Below are 23,558 nucleotides of genomic sequence, written 5' to 3' on the forward strand. Positions count from 1 at the left end.
GACGGCCAAGGAAGGGCTAAGAGGAAAAGCGTAGGCATAACTAAATAAATTCATGTCTTCTTTCAGTTTTCATATTGTTTTTCTTATCCCTGTAATCCTCTCATGCTACTGCTGTACATTTCTTCTCATTTCAAGCTACCTCAGAGTGTCTTGAAGGAATGGATTTCTGTGGTATACTCCATATGGCAACTCTGCTTTTAGTTTTTTTTTTTTTTTGAAGGAACCTTGATACTACTGAGTATTTTCCATAGTGACTGTACCAATTTACATTCCCATCAACAGGTAGGAGGGTTCCCTTTTCTCCACACCCTCTCCAACCTTTTGTTATTTGTAGGCTTTTTGATGATGACCATTCTGACCGATGTGAAGTGGTACCTCATTGTAGTTTTGATTTGCATTTCTCTAATAATTAGCAATGTGGAGCATCTTTCCATGTGCCTATTGGCCATCTGTATGTCTTCTTTGGAGAAATGTCTGTTTAGGTCTTCTGCCCATTTTTTAATTGGGTTGTTTAATTTTTTGTCATTGAGTTGTAGGAGCTGTTTGTATATTTTGGAAATTAAGCCCTTGTCGGTCACATTGCAAATATTTTCTCCCAGTCCATAGGTTGTCTTTCATTTTGTTTATGGTTTCCTTTCCTGTGTAAAAGCTTCTAAGTTTAGGTCCCATTTGTTTATTTTTGCTTAAGAAAACATTGGTATAGCAACAGAAAAAAAAAAAAAAAAAAAAAAACATTGGTATGATTTATGTCAGTGTAAAAAAGAAAACATTGGTATGATTTATGTCAGTGTGGTATACTCCAGAGCCCAGCTCAACACAGAGGTGTCCCTGGGGCTCAGTCAGGGTTCTTTGGAGAAGCAGAACCAGTAGGATGTATATATATGTATATGTGTGTGTGTGTGTGTGTGTGTGTGTGTGTGTGTGTGTGTGTGTGTGTGTGTATATACATATATATATATGACAAGGAATTGGCTTGAGTAATAATGGAGGCTGAGAATTCCCAAGATCTGCAGTAGGCCAGCTGGAGGCCCAGGAGAGCTGAAGGTGTAAATTCCAGTCTGAGTCTGAATCCAAAGGCAGGGGAAGATTGATGTCCCAGCTCAAAAACATGCAGAAAGAACAGATTCTCCCTTACTCAGGCTTTGTGTTCTATACAGGCCTTCAGTGGATTGGATGAGGCCCACCCACATTGGGGAGGGCAATCTGCTTTATTCAGTCTACTGATTCAGATGTTAATCTCATCCAGAAAATCCTCACAGACACAACCAGAATAATGTTTAAACCAAATATCTGGACACTCTGTGGCCCAGTCAAGTTGTCACATAAAATTAACCATCACAGCTACATATGTGACATATGAGAATTCCTGAACAAATGGAAAAAAGATGATTTTATTTGGAAAGCTCAACATTTAAGAGATGTTAATTCTCTTTAAGTTTATTTATAAAGTTAACATGCTCCCAATAAAAATACCAACAGGAATTTTTGGAATTTGATGAGCTGATTCTAAATTTCACATGGTAAAATGAACACGTAAGAATAGCCAAGGAGGAGTATTTTTAAAAAGAAGCCCTGTCAGATACTAAAATACATCAATGGGCTCAGGGCTGTCTTTCGAGCCCTGCTGCCAGTATTCTTCACCTGCTCTGACCCCTCAGAAGGCCTCACTGCCTTCTCTCTGATCCTTAATGACACAGGGCATACTCCTGCCACAGGACCTTTGCTCGGACTTTTGGCTATTTGAAAGATGAGGGTTGCTCCTGTTTCAGTACCTCTTGCCTATTTAATTTTTATTTAATCATCACTTCTTTAGGGAAATCTTTCCTTCCACCTCCCTAATTTTAAGTCACTTTCCTTTGTTGTCTGTTTCTTTCTTTGCTTGAATTTATTTCAGTTTGTAATTATACAATCACCAGCGTGGTTCTTTGATAAACGCTCTTTTTCTTATTAGACTGTAAGCTCAGTGCCTGACCCAGAATAGGCTTTTTGTAAACACTTGCTGATGAATAATCTCGAGTCTGCTGGACTTTGAAAGGTGATTTAGATCCTAGCACCTGTCTTCTAAACTCAGTAATCAAGAGTCCTCCTCATGTAGGCCCTGCTCCAGTGTCAAAGGTAATAATATCTTAATATGTGGTTTCTTTTGCCCATGAGCACGTGAAGATGCTAATGCTTTTGGTGGTGTCCTGCATTACACTGTAACCTCCTCAGATAAAGGCCCACTTCTGAACTGTCTCAGGGGTTCTTAATATTATATCCAACGGACACTATTTTTTCATAAGAAAGAGATATAAAATTATAGTATGACTCTGTCATGTCCTAAAAAATCATGTTAGTCAATGAAAGAAATAATCATGGCCATTAAGAAACTTATTTCCCTAAGGAAATTTAGAAAATGGTCCATACGTGCTGTAGCTCAGACCTCTTGTAGGTGACCTAGGTCCTCACATGGCTTATTCTGGAAAATATTGCTGGAGTGTTTAGGGTGGAAAAGTTCCTTCTGAATGCTGGGTGAGGCTGAACAGGATGTGGTTCTCTTAACAGATGCAGTTAATTGTTTTATGCTTTCTCCCCAGGAGTACATGCCTACCATCTTCTTGCATATGTTGTAATTGACAAACACTGGCTGTTACTAAGTGCGCTGAAGGTTTTGTTCAGCATTTTGTGGATTGAAACACACTAGTCATGACAACGCTTGTTGTGAAGTTCAGGGCTTTAAGATGACTTTGCATTCATGAGTATTTCCAAACAGTAGTCTTTGGCAGTTCAGTAGCCGGGCAGAATCATAAACAGGTTTTACTGGTGTGTCCCCCGAGGACACTAGATATTCCAGGGAAACCCTCCTTTATGTGACCTCTTTCATATTCCTTCAAAAATGAATGGCTTTCTTGTATGTCTTTCACAAAGACCCCAGGCCCTGGAAACTTCATAGAGGTGGGTGTCTGTCCAAACTCTGGAATAATTCTTTCAGAAAGCGGGTGTTATGGCATGAATAGGACAGAAACAGAACCAGAGGTTACATACTGACCCACAGCCCAAACCCATCAAATCTGCTCTGCAGATGTGTTTATTGGGATCATATGGTGTTTTTTTTTAAATTTAAATTAATTACCCAGAGGGAAAAACTGGGAATTTTTACTTCAAAAAGCCCAAATATAGGACTTGTCTTGAAAAATTAGAGTAATGAGGCCATGCTGGGATCCATATTTCTGCGTTGGCAGCCGTCAGTGGAGCTGGGAGTTGTTCCCTTCTGGATGGAGGACTCCAGGCATGACCACTATCTCTGGCCTCAGGCATTCATCTGAGTAACCTTCAGAACCCCAAGATAGGGCTTTCCTGGCGGCGCAGTGGTTAAGAGTCTGCCTGCCAATGCAGGGGACACGGGTTCGAGCCCTGGTCCGGGAACATCCCACATGCCGTGGAGCAACTAAGCCCGTGCGCCACAACAACTGAGCCTGCGCTCTAGAGCCCTTGAGCCACAACTACTGAAGCCTGTGCTCTGCAATAGGAGAAGCCACCGCAATGAGAAGCCCACTCACTACAACCAAGAGTAGCCGCCGCTGACCGCAACTAGAGAAAGCCGGCGTGCAGCAACGAAGACCCAACGCAGCCAAAAATAAATAAATAAATAAACAAAAACAAAAAACCAAGATAGGCTATGAGATTGAGAATAAATGGCATAGTGGATAATTATGAAGGAGACAGACTTCTATACTTGAATGACAGGGTCTCTTTGATAAACACCTGAAACACTTATTCAACAGACCAGAGATGAGTTGATAATCTTTGTAGTCTGGAAATAGAAGAACAATAAAAACTGCCTCCTGTTAGCCATCTCTTCTGGTGGTTCTTTGTTGATGCTATCTGTTCTGGTCAGAGGTCAAATAACATTGGAGTTGGGCGGAAGGAAACTCTGTAAAGTGTCAAAGCCCAAATCTTTTTTTTTTTAATATTTTATTTTATTTATGTATTTATTTTTGGCTGTGCCAGGTCTCTGTTGTGGCATGTGGGATCTTTGTTGCAGCATGCAGGATCTAGTTCCCTGACCAGGGATCGAACCCCAGCCCCCTACATTGGGAGTGTGGAGTCTTACCCACTGGACCACCAGGGAAGTCCCCCAAGGGGACATACTGACTCTTAAAAGTCAAACTCCACTACCATCCTGGGGGAGCCTATCATTCCTTCCTGGGCTGCCTCCTGCTTCCCTTAGAATTTTGAGAAGGAGAATGAAATAATCTGAACCAAACACATCTCTGGGCAGCCTTTCCAACATATTTGGACTACAAAGAATGCTTCTGTACTTAATCTTGCTTTGCACAGCTGCATGGAAAAGATTGTTTAACTCTCCTTTGTATATTTTGTCTTTTGGGGAACCCTATCAGGAAACTTATAATCATCTCTTGGAAGTCACAGTTACTCGGGAGCAGTTAAACCACTATCGGAATGTGGCCGAGGCTGCCCGGAGTGAACTTGCAGCAACTCTGGTCAAATTTGAATCTGCTCAGTCTGAGGTGAGAGTCTGCGTCTTCATAACTCACAAATGGCCTTGTTAGCTTCTTATGGAGTGAAGCAGAGTATAGAGGTGATTAGAAGTAGGACAAAGGGAAACAGTTTTAAACTTTTTGGCAAAGTTTACGCTTATTCTCTTATTGTGCCCCTACCCTCTAGCTGTGGAGAACTCCTGAAAGGCTGTGCATTTGCCGTGACGCAAAGCAGGGTGACGTGGGCAGGATTCTGGATCTCAGGGGAGCTCTACATCCTCGAGAGCACCTGGGGACACCTGGGGACTTCGGGTTTGGGCTGTGTGGGCTTTGGATGGCTGTAAGCATCCCTGGGAGTAGCTGCCTTTAATGTGGATTGCTTGCAGTCTGAAGCTCTGGGGTTGGAAATCTGAATCCCTTTCTTGTGGTTCTGATTGTCTTGGGGAAATTCTAGGAAGATGATTGGGATCCATTTACCCTCTGACCTGGATCAGGTCTATTGTGGAGTTTCTGGGAGATTCTCTCTAGACTCACTGCGCTTATAGCCTGATGGCCCCAAGGAATCCTAGGCTTGCCTGTGAGGTAACTAGCAGTCTCACTAGGCTGCCAGGATCCCACTGAAAGATGAGTTGATTGTGTGTGTGTGTGTGTGTGTGTGTGTGTATGTGTATGCATGCATACTTACATTTCCAAAAAAATAGATGCATTCATAAAGTTTTCTAATGGGAGTGGATCTGGTAGCTTAATAAGGCACATACTGTGTTAAGCATTTTGATGCCACAGAATTCATAAAAGTTAAAACGTTTCCTTAGTATAAATCCTATAATGATTTTTCCTTTTCTCCTATATTTTTTCCAGAAATCCGGGTATTATTTTTCTTTATCAGCCACAGTAAGGGTCCATAAGGCCAGGGGGAGAAATGCTGTGATATATCGCATAGTCCGTATTGACTTGGGAAACAGCTATGGCCATGAAATTACAAACAGCCTACCTTGCAGCTTCCTTGTTTCATCGTGAGCAGCGATAGCAGTAATACAGATTTAGAAAATGAATTCTCATTGCAAAATATTTTATTGCTTTTTGCAAAATACACCACACATGTCTCTTGAGTGAGACTCAATTACCACAAGACATTGCCCAATTGTTTTTTGAAAAAGACAGACTATGAAGTCCCCTATTTAAGGCATAATTTCCCAGCTGGTAATGTGGAAACAAATATGAAGAAAAAAAAAGTAAAGTCAGATGAAGTCATGAATAAAAGATTGAAATTTTAAGTTATGACTTTGGGTTTTTTTCAAGGTACTTCCAACTTATACCATTGACATCTTTTCCCTCTTTTACTTCTTTTCCATGTTAGCTTCGAGAACTGCGATCCAAGATGCTTTCCAAAGAAGTTTCCTGTCAAGAGTTGAAAGCTGAAATGGAGAGCTACGGAGAAAACAATGCCAGAGAATCGTCTCTCCTCACCTCTTTGAGAGACAGAGTTCAGGAGCTAGAATAAGAATCAGCGGCACTCTCCACTTCTAAAATTAGGACTAAAAATCACAGCTCAGTCTGCAATCAAGGAGAACCAGGAGTTAAAGAAGAAAGTTGTAGAACTGGACGAGAAATTGCAGTGAGGATATTTCAGTATACTTCTCAGTGGAGCTGGTGTTAAAATACTAATTTCTTTTTTTTTTAACTTTAAAAAATAAATTTATTAATTTATTTTTGGCTGCATTGGGTCTTCGCTGCTCCGTGCAGGCTTTCTCTGGTTCCGGTGAGGGGGGCTACTCTTTGTTGCTGTGCGCAGGCTTCTCATTTCCGTGACTTCTCTTGTTGCCGAGCAGGGCTCTAGGTGCCTGGGCTTCAGTAGTTGTGGCAGGCAGGCTCAGTAGTTGTGGCTCACGGGCTCTAGAGTTCAGGCTCAGTAGTTGTGGTGCATGGGCTTAGTTGCTTTGCGGCATGTGGAGTCTTCCCGGACTAGGGCTCGAACCCATGTCCCCTGCATTTTTGAAAAAAAAAAAAAATCATTGACCTCACGTATCTTTGGACTCTTGAAAAGTTTTTCCAAGCTCATTTCTGAATGTCATGGCGTTGTCCTAAGCATGTTTATGCCCTATTGATTAGGGTTGCAAATTCTTAGATATATACAATTTGGAAGATTTCCTCTAAGTAGAGGTTTAAGTGGAGGTGGAGGAATAGTGCACAGGGGGAAGGGTTTATTCAGAAGCTAGTTATAAAAATACCCCGGAAACCCAAAACACCCCAGACCACCCTGGACACTCCTCATTAGGGTTTATTGGCAGTTTATGCAGAGAGCTCAGGAAATCTAGGTTTTCTACCCTTAGTTCTGACAAAAGGTGATTATTGAGATAAAATTGGGAGCTACCTGCTCTTAAGATACACTTTAAAAATTCTGTGTATAATGACTTAAATCACTTTACTAATAAAATACTTGATACTTGTTTTACTTATTTCATCTTATAAAGATAAAAACAAAAACCCAATGCTTCCAGCTCCTGTCCTCTCTCTCCTTCCATGTACTGCCAAACTCCTGGAACATGTTTATATGTACTCACCGTACCAATCTCTCTCCTTTCTCAGATCTGCTCCACTGAAGCCACTCATTAAGGTGACCAGTGACCGCGCATTGCAAATTCAATGATCAGTCCTGTCTTACTTGACCTTCCAGTATGAGCCAACAGTTGGCTTTTCTCCCTGAACCACTTTCTTGTTTTAGCTTCCAGGACACTGCGCGTGCCTGCTTTTTTTTTTTTTTTTAGTACGCGGGCCGGCCTCTCACTGCTGTGGCCTCTCCCACTGTGGAGCACAGGCTCCGGACGCGCAGGCTCAGCGGCCATGGCTCACGGGCCCAGCCGCTCTGTGGCATGTGGGATCCTCCCGGACCGGGTCACGAACCCGTGTCCCCTGCATCAGCAGGCGGACTCTCAACCACTGCGCCACCAGGGAAGCTTTTGATCTTACCTTTCTAGCCTCTCTGTCATAGTCTCTTGCTTTGTCCTCCTCATCTCCTTGACTTCCAAGTACTGGAGTGCCCCAGGGCTCACTCAGTCCTTGACTCTCTTCTCCTTTCTATCTAAATTCACTCTCATCCAGTCTCATGACTTAAAGTATGATCTACATGCGCGTGACCCCCCCACGAGCATGTAGTTTCTAGATCTAGCCTGGACCTCTTTCCAGCGCTCAAGACCCACATATCTTTTTTTTTTTTTTTTTTTTAAAGACCCACATATCTTATGACTTACTGGGCATCTCCATGCGGATGTCTAACAGGCATCTCAAACGGAACATGTCCAAAATACCTCCTGGTGTTTCCATAAAATCCTCCTAATCTCGTTTAATGATAATTCCATTCTTCTAGTTGATCAGGGCCAAAATCTTGGATCATCCTTGTTTCTCTTTCCTTGATCCTTCAGTAAATCTCATCATCTATCTCTGCCGTCCAAATAAATTTTGATAACTTCCCATTGCCACTAACCTGATCTTAGCGACTACATCTAAAATTTCACCCCACTCCTCCCAAATGTTTCTTACTCCCTTTCCTGCTTAATTGTTTTTGTCTCCAGCCCTTTTATAATATACTATACATTTTACATACATTTATGTTTTGATTATTGTCCATCTTCCCAACTAGAATGTAAGCCCTATGAGGGATGTTTATCTGTTTTGTTTACTACTGTATCTTTAGCACCTTTAAGCATAGTAGGTAGCATAGTAAGTGCCCAATAAATGTTTATTAAACAAATGAGTAATAAAATGATATATATTCATTATAAGAAAGTTTTTAAAGATATAGTAAAGTGCCCCCCAAAATTAAAATTACTCACAACCTTATGATTCCAGAAATGCTATAGTTCACATTTTGTTGAATAGATCTTCAGACAGTTGTACATAAATGGCATCACGTAGGGAACTATTTTTCCTGGATACTATGTTGTAAATACTTAAAAAGTCTTTCATTGTATCATTTTTAATGGCCAGTGATATTCCATTGCCTGTTAATATCATAATTTACTTAACAGGTTCTTTTTGCTCTTAACTTTAGACACTTAGGTTAGTTCCAGTCAAAAAATTATTATAAACTAAGATGCAGTGAGTACCCATGTGCATTCATATTTTCACATTTATGTGATTATGTCTTTAAGATAGATGCCTGGGACTTTGTTGGGTTAGAGTGAAATGCAAATAGAAGTGGAAATAATTTAGAAACTCCTGGAACAGAAGTAAGACTGAAATCTTAGCGTAAACATATAGAATCATATACATAAATAAATCAGAGCCATAGCATTAATTATGACTTAAATGAGTGAGAGAGACTGAATAAATGTTACCTTTCATATGCTGAAAATAAGAACTTAGAGATATATTGATGTTGGTCTTTTACTGTTATACATTTTTTCTAAATAGAAATATGATATGCTTTTGAGTATATGCAATTACACGCTTTGTTAATCTTTGAATAGCGTGAAAGAATTGCAGTAAACACTCAACATGGTAAAAAGGGAAAGCAATAATCATGTTTATTATCTAGGGTACTAAAAAATGATGCCAAATTATTGAAATGATCCTAATTTGCCTTTAAAATATGTCTGTTTTTTATGCTCTCTTAGTTTTTAACATTTAAAGAATTAGAAATAGACTATGCTATTTTAGCAAACCTATCTGAGATTTGAAATAAAATATTCACAGCAGAGCATAAATTGACTGATTTTCCTTGATTGGCCCATTCCAATATTCTTTAAAAATTCTGGATGTGCAAAAACTAATAGTGATCTTTGCTGATGATTGAACACCTACCTCTCTTTTCCAGGGGTGGGCACATCCCCTGCTTCTGATGTATTTTTGATTATAGTTATGCTTGGCCATGAGCCAGGGAAAGCTCTAAGTAACCCTTATGGATCATTGTGTAGTGACCAAAGCATGGTCTCTAGACCCAATGTAGCATCACTCTCTTTCTTTCCCACGAAGCTGCAACAGAGACTCATGGCTGAGTGGATCCATGTGTGATCTAGAGAACCACCTTCCACTTCTGCAGATCCTAAAATGTCAGGAGCAGGAGGCAGATAATCTGTCTCCCTTGCTAACATGCCGTAAAGATCTCCCTACATTTCTGCAGAGTGTACGTGCCCCAGAGTTGTTTCCACTTTTCTCCCTCTTTAACTGGGCTTGCAAGACGATATCGTGCTCTGTGTCTGGGAAACTGTGTTGTGTTGAAATGATTATTGGTTATTTCCCGACAGAGAGCTTGAGTTCTGAACTTTGATGAATGTTATCTTCTTTGGTGTTAAAACTTGACCTATTTGTTATTTGCCTGACAGAAAATGTTTAAAGGAAAACAAGGAGAATAAGGATCAGGTCTCACAGAATTGCAGGAAACATGAGGAATTTCTGGCTTAACTTCATGACTGCTTAGATCCAGGGAAGAAGAATGAAAAGGCATCAGATGAAGATTTAATTCTAAAGGTATTTGTATGAAGATTAAAAAGACTATACATTTAGTGGTCATTCTGAAGTGTGCCATAAAGGAAGAGCTGTGGTTGAGTCTGGGGGTGCAGGAGAACAGGACAGGAGCCCTAGTACAGCATTAATTGTGTGACCTGGGAAAAAACATATCACCTCTCTGAGCCTTAATTCCAAGATCCTTTCTAGCATTATTTGAGATTAATTATTCTCCAGAAGGAATTGATTGTTTTGTCTAAAATGTATTTAGGTTGTCAAATACAACGAATTATTCATTTTAATGATTTGTTTTAGGAAGATTTTTGTTTGTTTTAGTTACAGATAGAAACACATACACACTCACAACCAAAACCAAAACCAGCTGTGTGTCATTTTTTGGATACTTTTTGAGCATAAGGTTAAGATTATCTCTAAAGTACTTTTTGATTTTACACTAAAGCCAAAAAAATAAAAATCCTACTTTAATGGTAGGTTGCCATTGAGATGGAAATTAATTATATCACTACCTGGACTGTGGTGATTCATTAGCGAGCCTGAAGCTGTTTAAATGGACACCATATCTTTGCTCATTTATAAACCTTTCATATCCTTGCTTCCTGATAGATTTCCATGCAGCCATTCTTTTTTTAAAAAAATATTTATTTATTTATTTAAAGGGAAGTATAGTTGATTTACACTGTTGTGTTAGTTTCAGGTGTACAGCAAAGTGATTCATATACATATGATTCGGTAATATATATATATGTATTATATATATATAGTCTTTTTCAGATTCTTTTCCCTTATAAGTTATCATAAATTATTGAGTATAGTTCCCTGTGCTATGAAGTAGATTCTTGTTGGTTGTCTATTTTATATATAGTAGTGTGTATATGTTAGTCTCAGACTCCTAAGTTATCCCTCCCCCGCTTCCCCCTTTGGTTACCATAAGTTTGTTCTCTATGTCTGTGGGTCTATTTCTATTTTATACGTAAGTTCATTTGGATAATTTTTGTTTAGATTCCACATATAAGTGATAGCATATGATATTTTTCTTTCTCTGTCTGGCTTACATCACTTAGTATCATAATCTCTAAGTCCATCCATGTTGCTGCAAATGGCATTATTTCATTCTTTTCTATGGCTGAGTATTATTCCATTGTGTATATGTACTGCATCTTCTTTATCCATTCATTTGTTAATGGACATTTAGGTTGCTTCCATGTCTTGGCTATTGTAAACAGCACTGCAGTGACCACTGTGGATGCAGCCATTCTTTTTTAAATACATGGACTCCCGTATTTTTTTTTTAAATTAATTAATTAATTTATTTTTGGCTGTGTTGGGTCTTCGTTTCTGTGCGAGGGCTTTCTCTAGTTGTGGCAAGCGGGGGCCACTCTTCATCGCGGTGCGCGGGCCTCACTATTGCGGCCTCTCTTGTTGCGGAGCACAGGCTCCAGACGCGCAGGCTCAGTAGTTGCGGCTCACGGGCCTAGTTGCTCCGCGGCATGTGGGATCCTCCCAGACCAGGGCTCGAAACCGTGTCCCCTGCATTGGCAGGCAGATTCTCAACCACTGCGCCACCAGGGAAGCCCGATGCAGCCGTTCTTAAAGGCCTCCCCTCAGTGGGTTATTAGTAAGCCTCCTACGTGAACTCTGTGAGAGCTGAGAAATGTAACACTTTGCTTCAGGAAGTTCCACCTCACTCATGGGTTTTGGTTGCTCAGGCCTGGGCTCTGTCTGATACCCTCAAGGTGCTGGATTCACCTCCACCTCTGTAACATGTGACCAGGAGCCTGGCAATAAAAGTCCACTTCACATTGTAGTTTGGGGGGTTATCTTTAAAAAAGCCAAGTGGTGGGGAAAACAAAAGGAAATTAAGAAGCTCCTTCTTTCAGGTACCCTTTCCCTCATCAGAGACAATCTCCAGGTGCTAATCTGGGTGTTAATACTGTATTAATCTTGCCTTTTTATATTCTGTACTTCGAATGCTTTGACATCTGGGACCTTGCTGACCCAGGAAAGACTGGGTCCCAGGATTAGCCAATTCCTAGTAAATGACTCTCCTGGGTGCACAGCTTTCATAAGCAAACCAACCAATACAGAGCCCATACCCCAGCCACTTCCTCTATCAGGCTTTTATACTCTGGCCACTATACAACTAATCACCCCAGGGTCAGGTGCCAGACAACTAGAGATGGCTCCTACACTCCAGAACCCACTGAAATTAGTCAAACTAGCTTGCTTACCCTGCCTCACCCATTCCTTCCTGTGGGAAGCATGTTTTCCCCTGGCTCTCTCTGTCTCCTGACCAGCCCTGGTGCTCCCTGGGCGGCCCTGCATGGCATGGTGTGCCCCTTCCTCTCAGAAACTGTGAGTAACACAGTTTCAATGTCTCCTGATCCGTTGGCCTCACCATACCTGAATGATAATATAACCTATATATATATATATATTTTTTTTTTTTTTTGCGATACGCGGGCCTCTCACTGTTGTGGCCTCTCCTGTTGCGGAGCACAGGCTCAGCGGCCATGGCTCACGGGCCCAGCCGCTCCACAGCATGTGGGATCTTCCCGGACCGGGGCACGAACCCGTGTCCCCTGCATCGGCAGGCGGACTCTCAACCACTGCGCCACCAAGGAAGCCCCTATAACCTATATTTTTAAACAGATCCTGAGACCCTAGAGTTTTAGCATCCCAATCACCTGAGGAGGTCCCTGTCTTAAAAAAAAAAAAAACCAACAATCTCCCTGGCCAAGAGCAAAAAGGCTACTGTCTTGAACACTCACTGGGTGTTACCCTGAGAAGATGAACGAAACCACTGCAATTTCAAAGCCATTCCCTTACTTTTAAGGCCCTTATAACCACATGTACACACACTCTCTAAGGAAACAGTAGAAAAGAAGGGATTCCTTATTTGGCATTCATTCATCCATTTCCCATACATTTAGTGAGTGATTACAGTATGCTAGACACTGTTCTGGGTGCTGGGATACAGCAGTGAATGAGACAAGACTGAGTCTGTGCCCTCCTAGAGCTTCCATTGTTGTGGTTAAAGATGCTGAGGAAATAAACAAATATCCAGTATTATCCCATGTAGTAAAAGGTGCAAAGAAGAAAAACAAATCAGGATATGGGGAAAGAGAGTGAAGCAGGTTAGAGGCATGGGATGCTACTTTAGGTAGACCGGCCGAGGAGTGCCCCTCTGAGATGGGGACCTTGAAAAGGATGTTGGAGAGGAAGTATACAAATATGAGGAAAAGTGTTCATGAGAGAGGGAATAGCACTGAGTCAGGAGCAGGGCACCATGTTGGCAAATTGCTGAGGCTAAAAGATATGTCACTTCCCCTGACTGTCCTAACACAAATGCTGACCCTGTCATGAGGAGTTTCGGGTCTTTCGACAGGCATCCTTGAGCTGTCTGCGTGGCTGTTTCCCTGGGGCCAAGGAGGCTGGTTGGTTTTATTTTCCCTCCTTATAAATCATACAAGTCTTATTCTCCCAGCCAACGCCTCGAATACATTGTTCGAGCATGTTATTCAGGATTTTTCTATGCTTATATTAATAAGAAGGATTTTCTTTTTGAAAAAGAGAGTCCTGCTTTCTTCTCTGTATGTCCCCACCCTGTGCCAGGTAACACCTTGCAGGCAGTTGGTGCCAGTGGATGTGGGCTGAATAGAACGCCCTTGCTTCCTTGCCTGCCGTAACTGTAGGAACATCACCGGCCCTTGAGTATTTCGCAGCCAGGGGCTCGTTGATGCTTGTTCTGTCTGGAAGCTTTTGGCTGAACTCTCATCCTTGTTGCCTTGTAGCTACCTTTTGATTAATTTTAATTTGACCACTGGGTCTGCACATAACAAGAGCATTTAGGGGCTGCCTTTGAAAAAGTTATCTTTTGAGTGGATGGAGGGATAGCTCTTTCCCTGTTGTCATGTGATAATGAGATCATTGGGGTTTATAGATCAGAATTGCTTAGAGTGGTATGAAATTATTAATTTTTACGGGACAGCTGTAATTGCTTTCTCTTCAGCTTGGAGAGCTGTGCAAGGAAAACGCATTCGTGAAAGGACAAATCGTTACTCTTGAAGAGACTAAAAATGTCCATGAGATGGAGGCAAAAGCTAGCAGAGAAACAATCATGAGGCTGGCTTCAGAAGTAAACAGAGAGCAGAAAAAAGCTGCCTCCTGCGTTGAAGAGAAAGAGAAGCTGAACCAGGTACAATGTGTGGAGCGTGTGTGTGCATCTGTGATCATGTTTATGAAGCAGAAATTGAAAACCAGATGTGGATGAGCACACTAGTGTTACTGACTGCAACTTCAAAGGCTCCTCTCGGCAGGAGGTCTGGGGCACCACGGGAGTCAGTGACCTGATCTGGCCGTCGGATACAGTTTTTTTCTAATTAGAAAAAAAGAAATACAGAACACTTAAAAAGTTTGTAGCTAATACGTCTTATTTGGTTAAACTGTAAGGATTACAAAAATTTTAAATTAATTTTTGAACAAATAGGTAATGCATTCACAAGATACAAAATTCTAAATGGACACAGGGGAATGTGATGAGAAGTTATCCCCCAGTCCTTTCCCTCATGCCACCGAGTTGGTCTCTCTAGAGGCAACCTGTTAACAATTGCTTATATACCTTTCTAGAAATATTCTACATATATATATATGCATATGTTTATTTTTATTTATTTTTAACACAAATGGCAACATACTCTGCACCTCTATGTTTTTCTTTTTATTTACTTTTTAAAAAATTGGTAAGACACTACACACTATTATACACAAGGCTGCTATGAATAATCTGTCAGTTCTCATATGTGAGACTATATCAGCAAGACAAAAATCCTAGAAGTAGACTTGCTGGGTCAAAGGATATGGGGTTTGTAATTTTGAGAGATATTGCCAAAGGGAAGTGACTCTTAATTCCAAACTTTTATTTATCCAATGAATTGCTTTACCTTTTAAATTAGCTGGAGTCTGTTTGAGCATGGGAATTAATACGGTATTATTTTTAACACTGTATAATCCTTTAATTATATTTAAAAAATTTTGTGTCAAGGAAACTAATCATGGGATTAATAATAACAATTAATTTCCAAAAGCAAAAGTGAGCTAGTGCAATCAGTTAATAAAATACGTAGGAGAAAGTTGAAGAGTAAAGGAGATGGAGTTTAAAATTAAGGAATGACTAATGCTGAAAAAGAGAGGCTCCATGAAGGGTGAAGGTTCAGTGGTGTCCCACAGGCTGTGACGGGGGTTCTGGAGTTGGCGGGATGCAGTAGAAGGAGCCATCTTTGTGGGATCATCTCTTAGGTCTTCCAGGTCTACAGTGACTTCACTGCCAAGCTGAGGTAATATGAGAAGTTGGAATATGAAAGTGATCCACAGTAATGATAATAATTTCTATTTCCCCCCAGTTCTCTGTATCAAAAGCCCTTCTTACCACTGGATTTCTTCTTCTGTCACATTAACTTTGTGAAATGAGTAAAAATTTTATCACTGTTATCAAGTCACTTCAGTCATTTGAGCACCTTGTCTTAGTCTGCTTTGGCTATTATAATAAAATGCCATACACTGGGTGGCTTAAAAAACAGACATTTATTTCTCGTAGTTCTGGAGGCTGGGAGGTAATGACATTTAGTGACCTCATCTAAATGTAATTACCTCTCAGTGGTCCCATTTCCAGACACCATCACGTTGGATGCTAGGGCTTCAACATATGAATTTTGAGCGGACACAATTCAAGGAACTCAATTATTTTTCTCCAAATTTTTCTTACAGAAATTTTCAAACATGTATAGACAGGAATACAATGAACATCCATTTATTACCCTCCCAAGTGCAACAGTTGTTAGCATTTTGCTGTATTTGCCTTATTACTTTGCACACACACACACACACACACACACACACACACACACAAAATAGGTTTAGACATCGTATGTATTGCTTCTGACTACAGCAGCATATATATTTTAAGAATAAGGACATTACCGTACATAATCACAATACCATTATCACATCTAAAAGTCAACAATTATGCCACAGTATCATCCTTGGAGGTTATCAGACCCACACGGTTTTTGTACTTCTTAAGAGGTGGAATTTAATCCCCCTCCCCTTGTGGGCTGGATGAATTGACTCACTTCCAGTGAGTGGAATACGTCAGAAGTGGTGGGATCTCAATTATGAGATTGGGTTATGAAAACACTGTGGCTTTTGTCTTAGATACACTCTCTTGAATTCCCTTGCATCGTTGCTTTTGAGGAACACCAGCTGTCATGTGGTGGGGCCCTCAGGTAGCCAGTTGCCTGGCCCAGGTGCCCAGGAACTGAGGCCTATCCGCTACCATGTGAGTGAGCTTGGAAGTGAATCCTCCTTCAGATGATCTTGAGGTGACAGTAGCCCTGGTCAACAGCTTGACTAGAACCTTCTGAGAGACCGTGAGTCAGAAACACCCAGCTAAGTCAGTCCCAGATTTCTGGCCCATAGTGCTGTGAGATAATAAATGTTTGTTGTGTTAAGCCACTAAGTTTGGGCTAATTTGTTACACTGCAATAGCTGATCAATAACCATCTAATATTGACATTCAAATTTCATCATTTTCTACAAGAATGTCTTTTATAGCTGTTTTCTTCCCCAAATTGGGGCTCAGTCTGGGTTCATTCATTGCATTTATTTGTTATGTTTAGCCTTTTATAGTTTTTCAAAACATATCATTGACTTATACAGAGTACAGAGCAGTGGTCTGATTGTTTCTTCAAGATGTTATTTAACTTGCTCATCTATGCCCTATACACTTAAAGTTGGATCTAGCGGCTGTATTGGATTCAGGTTAAACCTTTTTTAAAAATAATTAATTAATTTATTTATTTTTGGCTGCATTGGGCCTTTGTTGCTGCACATGGGCTTTCTCTAGCTGCGGCGAGCGGGGGCTACTCTTTGTTGTGGTGAGTGGGCTTCTCATTGCGGTGGCTTCTCTTGTTGCAAAGCACGGGCTCCAGGCACACGGGCTTCAGTAGTTGTGGCTCATGGGCTCTAGAGCGCAGGCTCAGTAGTTGTGGCACACGGGCTTAGTTGCTCTGTGGCATGTGGGATCTTCCCGGACCAGGGATTGAACCTGTGTCCCCTGCATTGGTAGGCGGATTCTTAACCACTGTGCCACTAGGGAAGTTCCCAGGTTAAACCTTTCTGGCAAGAATATTTCAAAGCTAAAGTCGTATACTTCAGGGCTTCCCAGGTGGCGCAGTGGTTGAGAGTCTGCCTGCCGATGCAGGGGACACGGGTTCGTGACCCGGTCCGGGAAGATCCCACATGCCGCGGAGCGGCTGGGCCCGTGAGCCATGGCCGCTGAGCCTGTGCTCCGCAACGGGAGAGGCCACAACAGTGAGAGGCCTGCGTAACGCAAAAAACAAACAAACAAACAAACAAAAAAAACCAAAATAAAGTTGTATACTTCATATTGCATTGCGTTAGAAGCAGATAGTGTTAGATTTTTCTATTGTTGCAGAAACTAAGTTTGATGGCCCAGATCTTTAGTGTAAAGGTACATATTTTTTTCCTTCAGTTAAGTAAGGTATCTGGGGGGTGATCATTGGCAGGTTATTTCTGTTCTGCATCAAGTTGACCTAGTGATGTTATCATCCATTGATTCTTTTCTGGATTAACTTACATCAGGGGTGGCAAAGTGGTAATATTCTAACTTCATCCTTCCTTCTACTTATTAGTTGACATTCTTACGTAAAGAAAAGCTTTTTGTTTTCAATTCTATGGACACATGGATTTTTATTTATTGACACTTACTATGTTATAATCAATTATTCTCCTTTTGGCTTTCTAATCCTCCATGTTTGGCCAGGACGAGTCCCTACAAGATGGTCTCTGTGACCTTATAACCTGACTCCTTTAGTCTTTCAATGCTTCCTTGCCTTTTGACAGAAGATGATATCTTAGGCTCACTTACAATTTTCAGACCACAGAACTAAAAGCAGCCTATTCTCTATGGAGCTTTGGCTCCTTTTACTGGGAATGGTGCTTAGAAACCAAGATTCAGGCTTTAGGTGTGCTCATTGCTATTGGGGTGTCATTGCTTTCAGTGGACAGAGCTAGAAATACTTTTTTTAGTAATAAATTAATACTGGTATTTTTAATTAAAAGTAATATTCTAGAGTTAATTAGAATATTACTTTTAATTAAAATTAATTAATTATAAAAATAAAATTTTTAAATTAATTAATTTATTAATAAATTAATATCTTTTAACTTTATATTAGTATCTTTTGGATATTAACAATAATATTTACTCATTTGATTTGTCTTACAGTATACATAAAATTATTTCAAAATTACACTTTCAATATTCTACCTATAAGTAAACCTTCTTAGTGAAGTTTAAGACTCTCAGACTTTTTATGTTAGTACTATCAGCAATCATTAGTATAATAGTCACCATTTATCAATCACTTGCCATTAGCATAGTCATTTTGCTAAGTGCTCAGAGAGGTTATGTACTTTGCTCAAGTATGCACAGCTATTAACTGGCAAAGTGACTTGAACCCTGGTCATTATGTTGTTGTGCTTTTATCAGTAATCCCCTTTACATGTATATTCACAGCTACCTCCTCCATACAAGTCTGGTGCCAAATACTGTGTGTCAGTGGAACAATAAAAATAAGTAGCTATGCAAATTTCCTCAGTGAATGAATGATTTTAATTTGATTATAGATAGTAGTTATCAAATTATCAAGCCTTGAAAATTATGAAGAATTGAGTTTGTCTATAAAAGTGCGTTTCTGGAGATGAGCAGTAGGAAATGACAATGTATTGCAAAAGCACATTAAAAATTCAAAACTTACTCCTCTTTTATATGTGTCTTTACTTGTAAATGACTGATGATACAATGTTGTTCAGACTTGTGAAACACATTCACTTTGGGATCAAGTTTCTGCCAAAATAATACAAATTATTAAAAAAATATGGGCAGTAAAAAACTTGAGGTCTTTAATAAAGTGCTTATTCATGGGATTATGACTCCAAAGATTTACTACTGAAAAACACTGTCAAGTGCTTTTACTGACACATTAATGGTCTCAGGAAGAGTTTTCATAATGCTTTCTAAAGCTCTGTTTTTGAGGTTGGAAACTAACTTTATTAATAAAGTCCAGAATGACTGCAGAGGTAGAAGTATCCACGGGGCTGAGGTGCTGTTTCTACCAAACTCAGCTTTTCTTATTATCTTAATGATTTTTTTTAAGTTACTTTATGAAAATTCCCAAATAAAAATCCATGTGATTTATTATACATATGGATAATACATTATTTGACAATCTTTAATAGTTAAAATTGCAGTATGTTTTAAAAACTTTTATAGATTGGCACCTTTTGTTGTTGTTGTCTCGAAATAATCTAATGCTGAGAAAAGTAGTCACTTTATCTACATTAGCCACACACGTTTCCTATAGACCAGACATTTCAATCAGTGAATCAGAAATTAAACTTACATAATGGATTTAAAACAGCTTATTTTCCTTCACACTGTTCACATTTTCCTTAATTCTAGTGGCCAGAATTGAAGCTAGGAGAAAGAGTATTGGTTTTGGAGTCAGCAGGCTTGGTTTGGAAGGATGTCCCTTCTGCTTTCTTGGTTTGTTGTCTACAGCAGCGTGTGTAGGAGGGGAGAGGATAAGAGAGACACACTGAGCAGGGTGGCTCAGAGGCGAGGCTCTTGGGTTTTTAATATAGGCTCCAGAATCATTTGGCTGTGTGATCTGAGGCATATGACTTTACCTCTTTGAACTTCAGTTTCTTGTATGTAAAATGGGAAAATAATTTAAGGATCTACCTCTTACAGTTATCGTTAGGATTGAATGATGTAATCTACATATGGTACTCAAGACAAGCCCAGCACATAATTGATGCTCAGTGTTTTAATTTCCTTTTCCTAGTTATTTACTTTTATCTAGGGATTAAAGTAAATGTATGGTTATTTTAAGAGTACAGACATATGGAAAGAGTTCCTGGAAATGAGAAATTATCAGACAGGATAAATTACTAAAGAAGTTAAAGAGCTCTTTAAAATCATAGAATCACAACGTTGGAAGTGACCCTAAGGTCTTTTAGAATCTAGATCATCAAACTCTCTATTTGAAATAAGAATCATCTCTAAAATGTCCCTGTCTAGCTAGTACCAGCCTTCCCTTGAACTCCTCCAGAGGCAGGGAACTCACCGGAGGTCCACTTCCTCTGTGCAGTCTTAATTGTTTGACAGTTCTTCACTGTAGCAAGTCAGGATCAAAATCCCTATAATTCACGTCCTCATCCTGGTTCTCTCTTTCTTTCCAGTTTTATGGAGATATAATCGCTATACAGTACTGTATAAGTTTAAGGTGTAGAGCATAATGGTTTGACTTACATACATCGTGAAATGATTACACAATAAGTTTAGTGAACATCCATCATCTCGTATAGATACAAAATTAAAGAAATAGAAAATTTTTTCCTTGTGATGAGAGCTCTTAGGATTTACTCTCTTAACAACTGTCCCGTATAACATACGGCAGCGTTCATTATACTTATCATGTTGTACATCACATCCCTAGGATTTATTTGTCTTTTAAGTGGGAGTTTGTACCTTTTGACTGCCTTCATCCAATTCCCCCTTCCCCTACCTCCCACCCTTGTAACCGACGAGTTTGTTTGTTTTTGAAGTATATTTGTCCTACAACACTATGTTAGTTCCTGTTATGCAACATAGTGATTTGATATTTCTATACATTTCAAAGTGATCATCATGGTAAGTCTATTTACTGTCAGTCACAATAAAAGGATATTACGTAATTATTGATTATATTCCCCAATGTACATTTCATACCCATGACTCACTTATTTTGCAGCTGGAAGTTTGTACATCTTAGTCTCCCTCACCTACTTCTTTCCTTCCCTCATCCCCCTACCCTCTGGCAACCACCTGTTTGTTCTCTGTATCTATGACTCCCTTTCTGTTTTGTTACGTCTGTTCATTTGTTTTTTAGATTGCACATATAAATGGAATCGCACAGTGATTCTGTGTCTTTCTCTGTCTGACTTATTTCACTTAGCATAACACCCTCTAGGCCCATCCATGTTGTTGCAAATGGCAAGATTTCATTCTTTTCTTATAGCTGAGTTTATAGCTGAGTTATATACATTCTTTTCTTATAGCTGAGTTTATAGCTGAGTTATATATATATATATATAAAATGCTGCAGGAACATAGGGGTGCATATATCTTTTCTAATTAGTATTTTCATTTTCTTTGGATAAATATCCAGGAGTGGAATTGCTGGATGATATGGTTGTTCAATTTTAATTTTTTTGAGGAATCTCCATATTGTTTTCCACAGAGGCTGCACCAATTTACATTCCACCAACTGTGAACAAGCGTTTCCTTTTCTCCACATCCTCACCAACACTTGCTATTTGTTGTCTTATTGATAATAACTGTACTGACTGGTGAGAAGTAATATCTCATTGTGGTTTTGATTTTCAGTAGTGATGTTGAGCATCTTTTCATGGATCTGTTGGCCATCTGTATGTCTTTTTGGAAAAATGTCTATTCAGGTCCTCTGCCCATTTTTCAATATAGTTGTTCTCTTTTTTTTTTTTTTTTTTTTTTGTGGTACGCGGACCTCTCAGTGCCATGGCCTCTCCCATTGCGGAGCACAGGCTCTGGACGCACAGGCTCAGTGGCCATGGCTCACGGGCCCAGCCGCTCCGCGGCATGTGGGATCTTCCCGGACCGGGGCACGAACCCACGTCCCCTGCATCGGCAGGCGGACTCCCAACCACTGCGCCACCAGGGAAGCCCTTTTTTTTTCTGATGTTGAGTTGTATCAATTCTTTGTATATTTTGGCTTTTAACCTGTTAAAAGATTTATTGTTTGCAGATATCTTCTTCCATTCAATAGGCTGCCTTTTCATTTTGTTGATAGTTTCCTTTGCTGTGCAACAGCTTTTTAGTTTGATGTAGTCCCATTTGTTTATTTTTGATTTTGTTTCCCTTGACTGAGGAGACAGGTCCAAAAAAATATTACTAAGACTGATGTCAAAGAGCACATAGCCTATGTTTTTTTTCTAGAAGTTTTATGGTTTCAGGTCTTACATTTAAGTTTTTAATCCATTTTGAATTTATTCTTGTGTGTGGTGTGAGGAAGTAGTCCAGTTTGATTCTTTTGCATGTAGCTGTCCAGTTTTTCCAACGCCATTTGTTGAAGAGGCTATCTTTTTCCCACAGTATATTTTTGCCTCCTTTGTTGTAGATTAATTGCCCATATAAATGTGAGTTTATTTCTGGGGTCTCTATTCTATTCCATTGATCTACAGGTCTGTTTTTGTGCCAGTACCACACAGTTTTGATTACTGTAGCTTTGTGTAATAGTTTGAAATCAGGGAGCATGATGCCTCCAGCTTTTTCTTCTTTCTGAAGGTTTTGACTATTTGAGGTCTTTTGTGTTTCCATACAAATTTTAGAATTATTTGTTCTAGTTCTGTGAAAAATAACATTGGTATTTTGATAGATATTGCATTGAATTTGTAGATTGCCTTGGGTAGTATGGTCATTTTAACAATATTAATTATTCCAGTCCATGAGCATGGTATATTTTTTTATCTGTTTCTGTCATCTTTAGTTTCTTTCATCAGTGTCTTATAATCTTCTGAATACAGGTCTTTTACCTTCTTAGATTTATTTCTAGATATTCTGTTCTTTTTGATGTGATTGTAAATGGGATAGTTTTCTTGATTTCTCTTCCAGATAGTTCATTGTTAGAAATGCAACAGATTTTTTGCATATTAATTTTGTATCCTACAACTTTACTGAATTCATTGATGAGTTCCAGTAGTTTTTTGGTGGCATCTTTAGGATTTTCTATGTATAGTATTATGTCATCTGCAAACATGACAGTTTGCTTCTTCCTTCACAATTTGGATTCTTTTTATTTCTTTTTCTTGTCTGATGTTGTGGCTAAGACTTCCAATACTATGTTGAGTAAAAGTGGCAAGAGTGGGCATCTTTATCTTGTTCCAGATCCTAGAGGAAATGCTTTCAGATTTTCACCATTGAGTATGATGTTAGCTGTGGGCTTGTCATATATATGGCCTTTATTATGTTGAGGTATGTTCCCTCTATGCCCACTTTCTGGGGAGTTTTTTTTTTTTTTATCATAAGTGGCTGTTGAATTTTGTCAAAATCTTTTTCTGCATCTATTGAGATGATCATATGATTTTTATTTTTCAATATATTAATGTAGTATATAACACTGATGGATTTGGAGATGTTGAAACATCCTTGCATCCCTGGGATAAATCCCTCTTGATCATGGGTATGATCCTTTTAATGTATTGTTAAAATTGATTTGCTAATTTATTGTTGATGATTTTTGCATCTATGTTTATCAGTGGTATTAGCCTGTAATTTTCTTTTTAGTGATTCTTTGTCTGGTTTTGGTATCGGGATAATACATGGCCTTGTGGAATGAGTTTGGAAGTGTTCCTTCCTTTGCAATTTTTTGAAACAATTCGAGAAGGATAGGTGTTAACTCTTCTCTAAATGTTTGATAGAATTCACCTATGAAGCCATCTGATCCTGGAATTTTG

At 39.5% G+C, this 23,558-nt stretch overlaps 1 protein-coding gene across 1 annotated transcript in view; it reads left to right on the forward strand.

Annotated features, from left to right (window-relative positions):
• Nucleotides 1-23,558, forward strand: part of CCDC170 (coiled-coil domain containing 170) — a 67,398-nt gene that overhangs the window by 10,073 nt on the left and 33,767 nt on the right. Inside the window, 5 exon segments of the mRNA XM_024747849.1 lie at nt 4,383-4,511; nt 5,839-6,018; nt 6,020-6,096; nt 9,803-9,947; nt 13,954-14,139. Coding sequence (XP_024603617.1) covers nt 4,383-4,511; nt 5,839-6,018; nt 6,020-6,096; nt 9,803-9,947; nt 13,954-14,139 — 717 coding nt within the window.

The sequence above is a fragment of the Neophocaena asiaeorientalis genome, unplaced genomic scaffold (assembly GCF_003031525.2).
Source record: "Neophocaena asiaeorientalis asiaeorientalis breed wild unplaced genomic scaffold, Neophocaena_asiaeorientalis_V1.1 scaffold123, whole genome shotgun sequence".
Classification (NCBI taxonomy): Eukaryota; Metazoa; Chordata; class Mammalia; order Artiodactyla; family Phocoenidae; genus Neophocaena; species Neophocaena asiaeorientalis.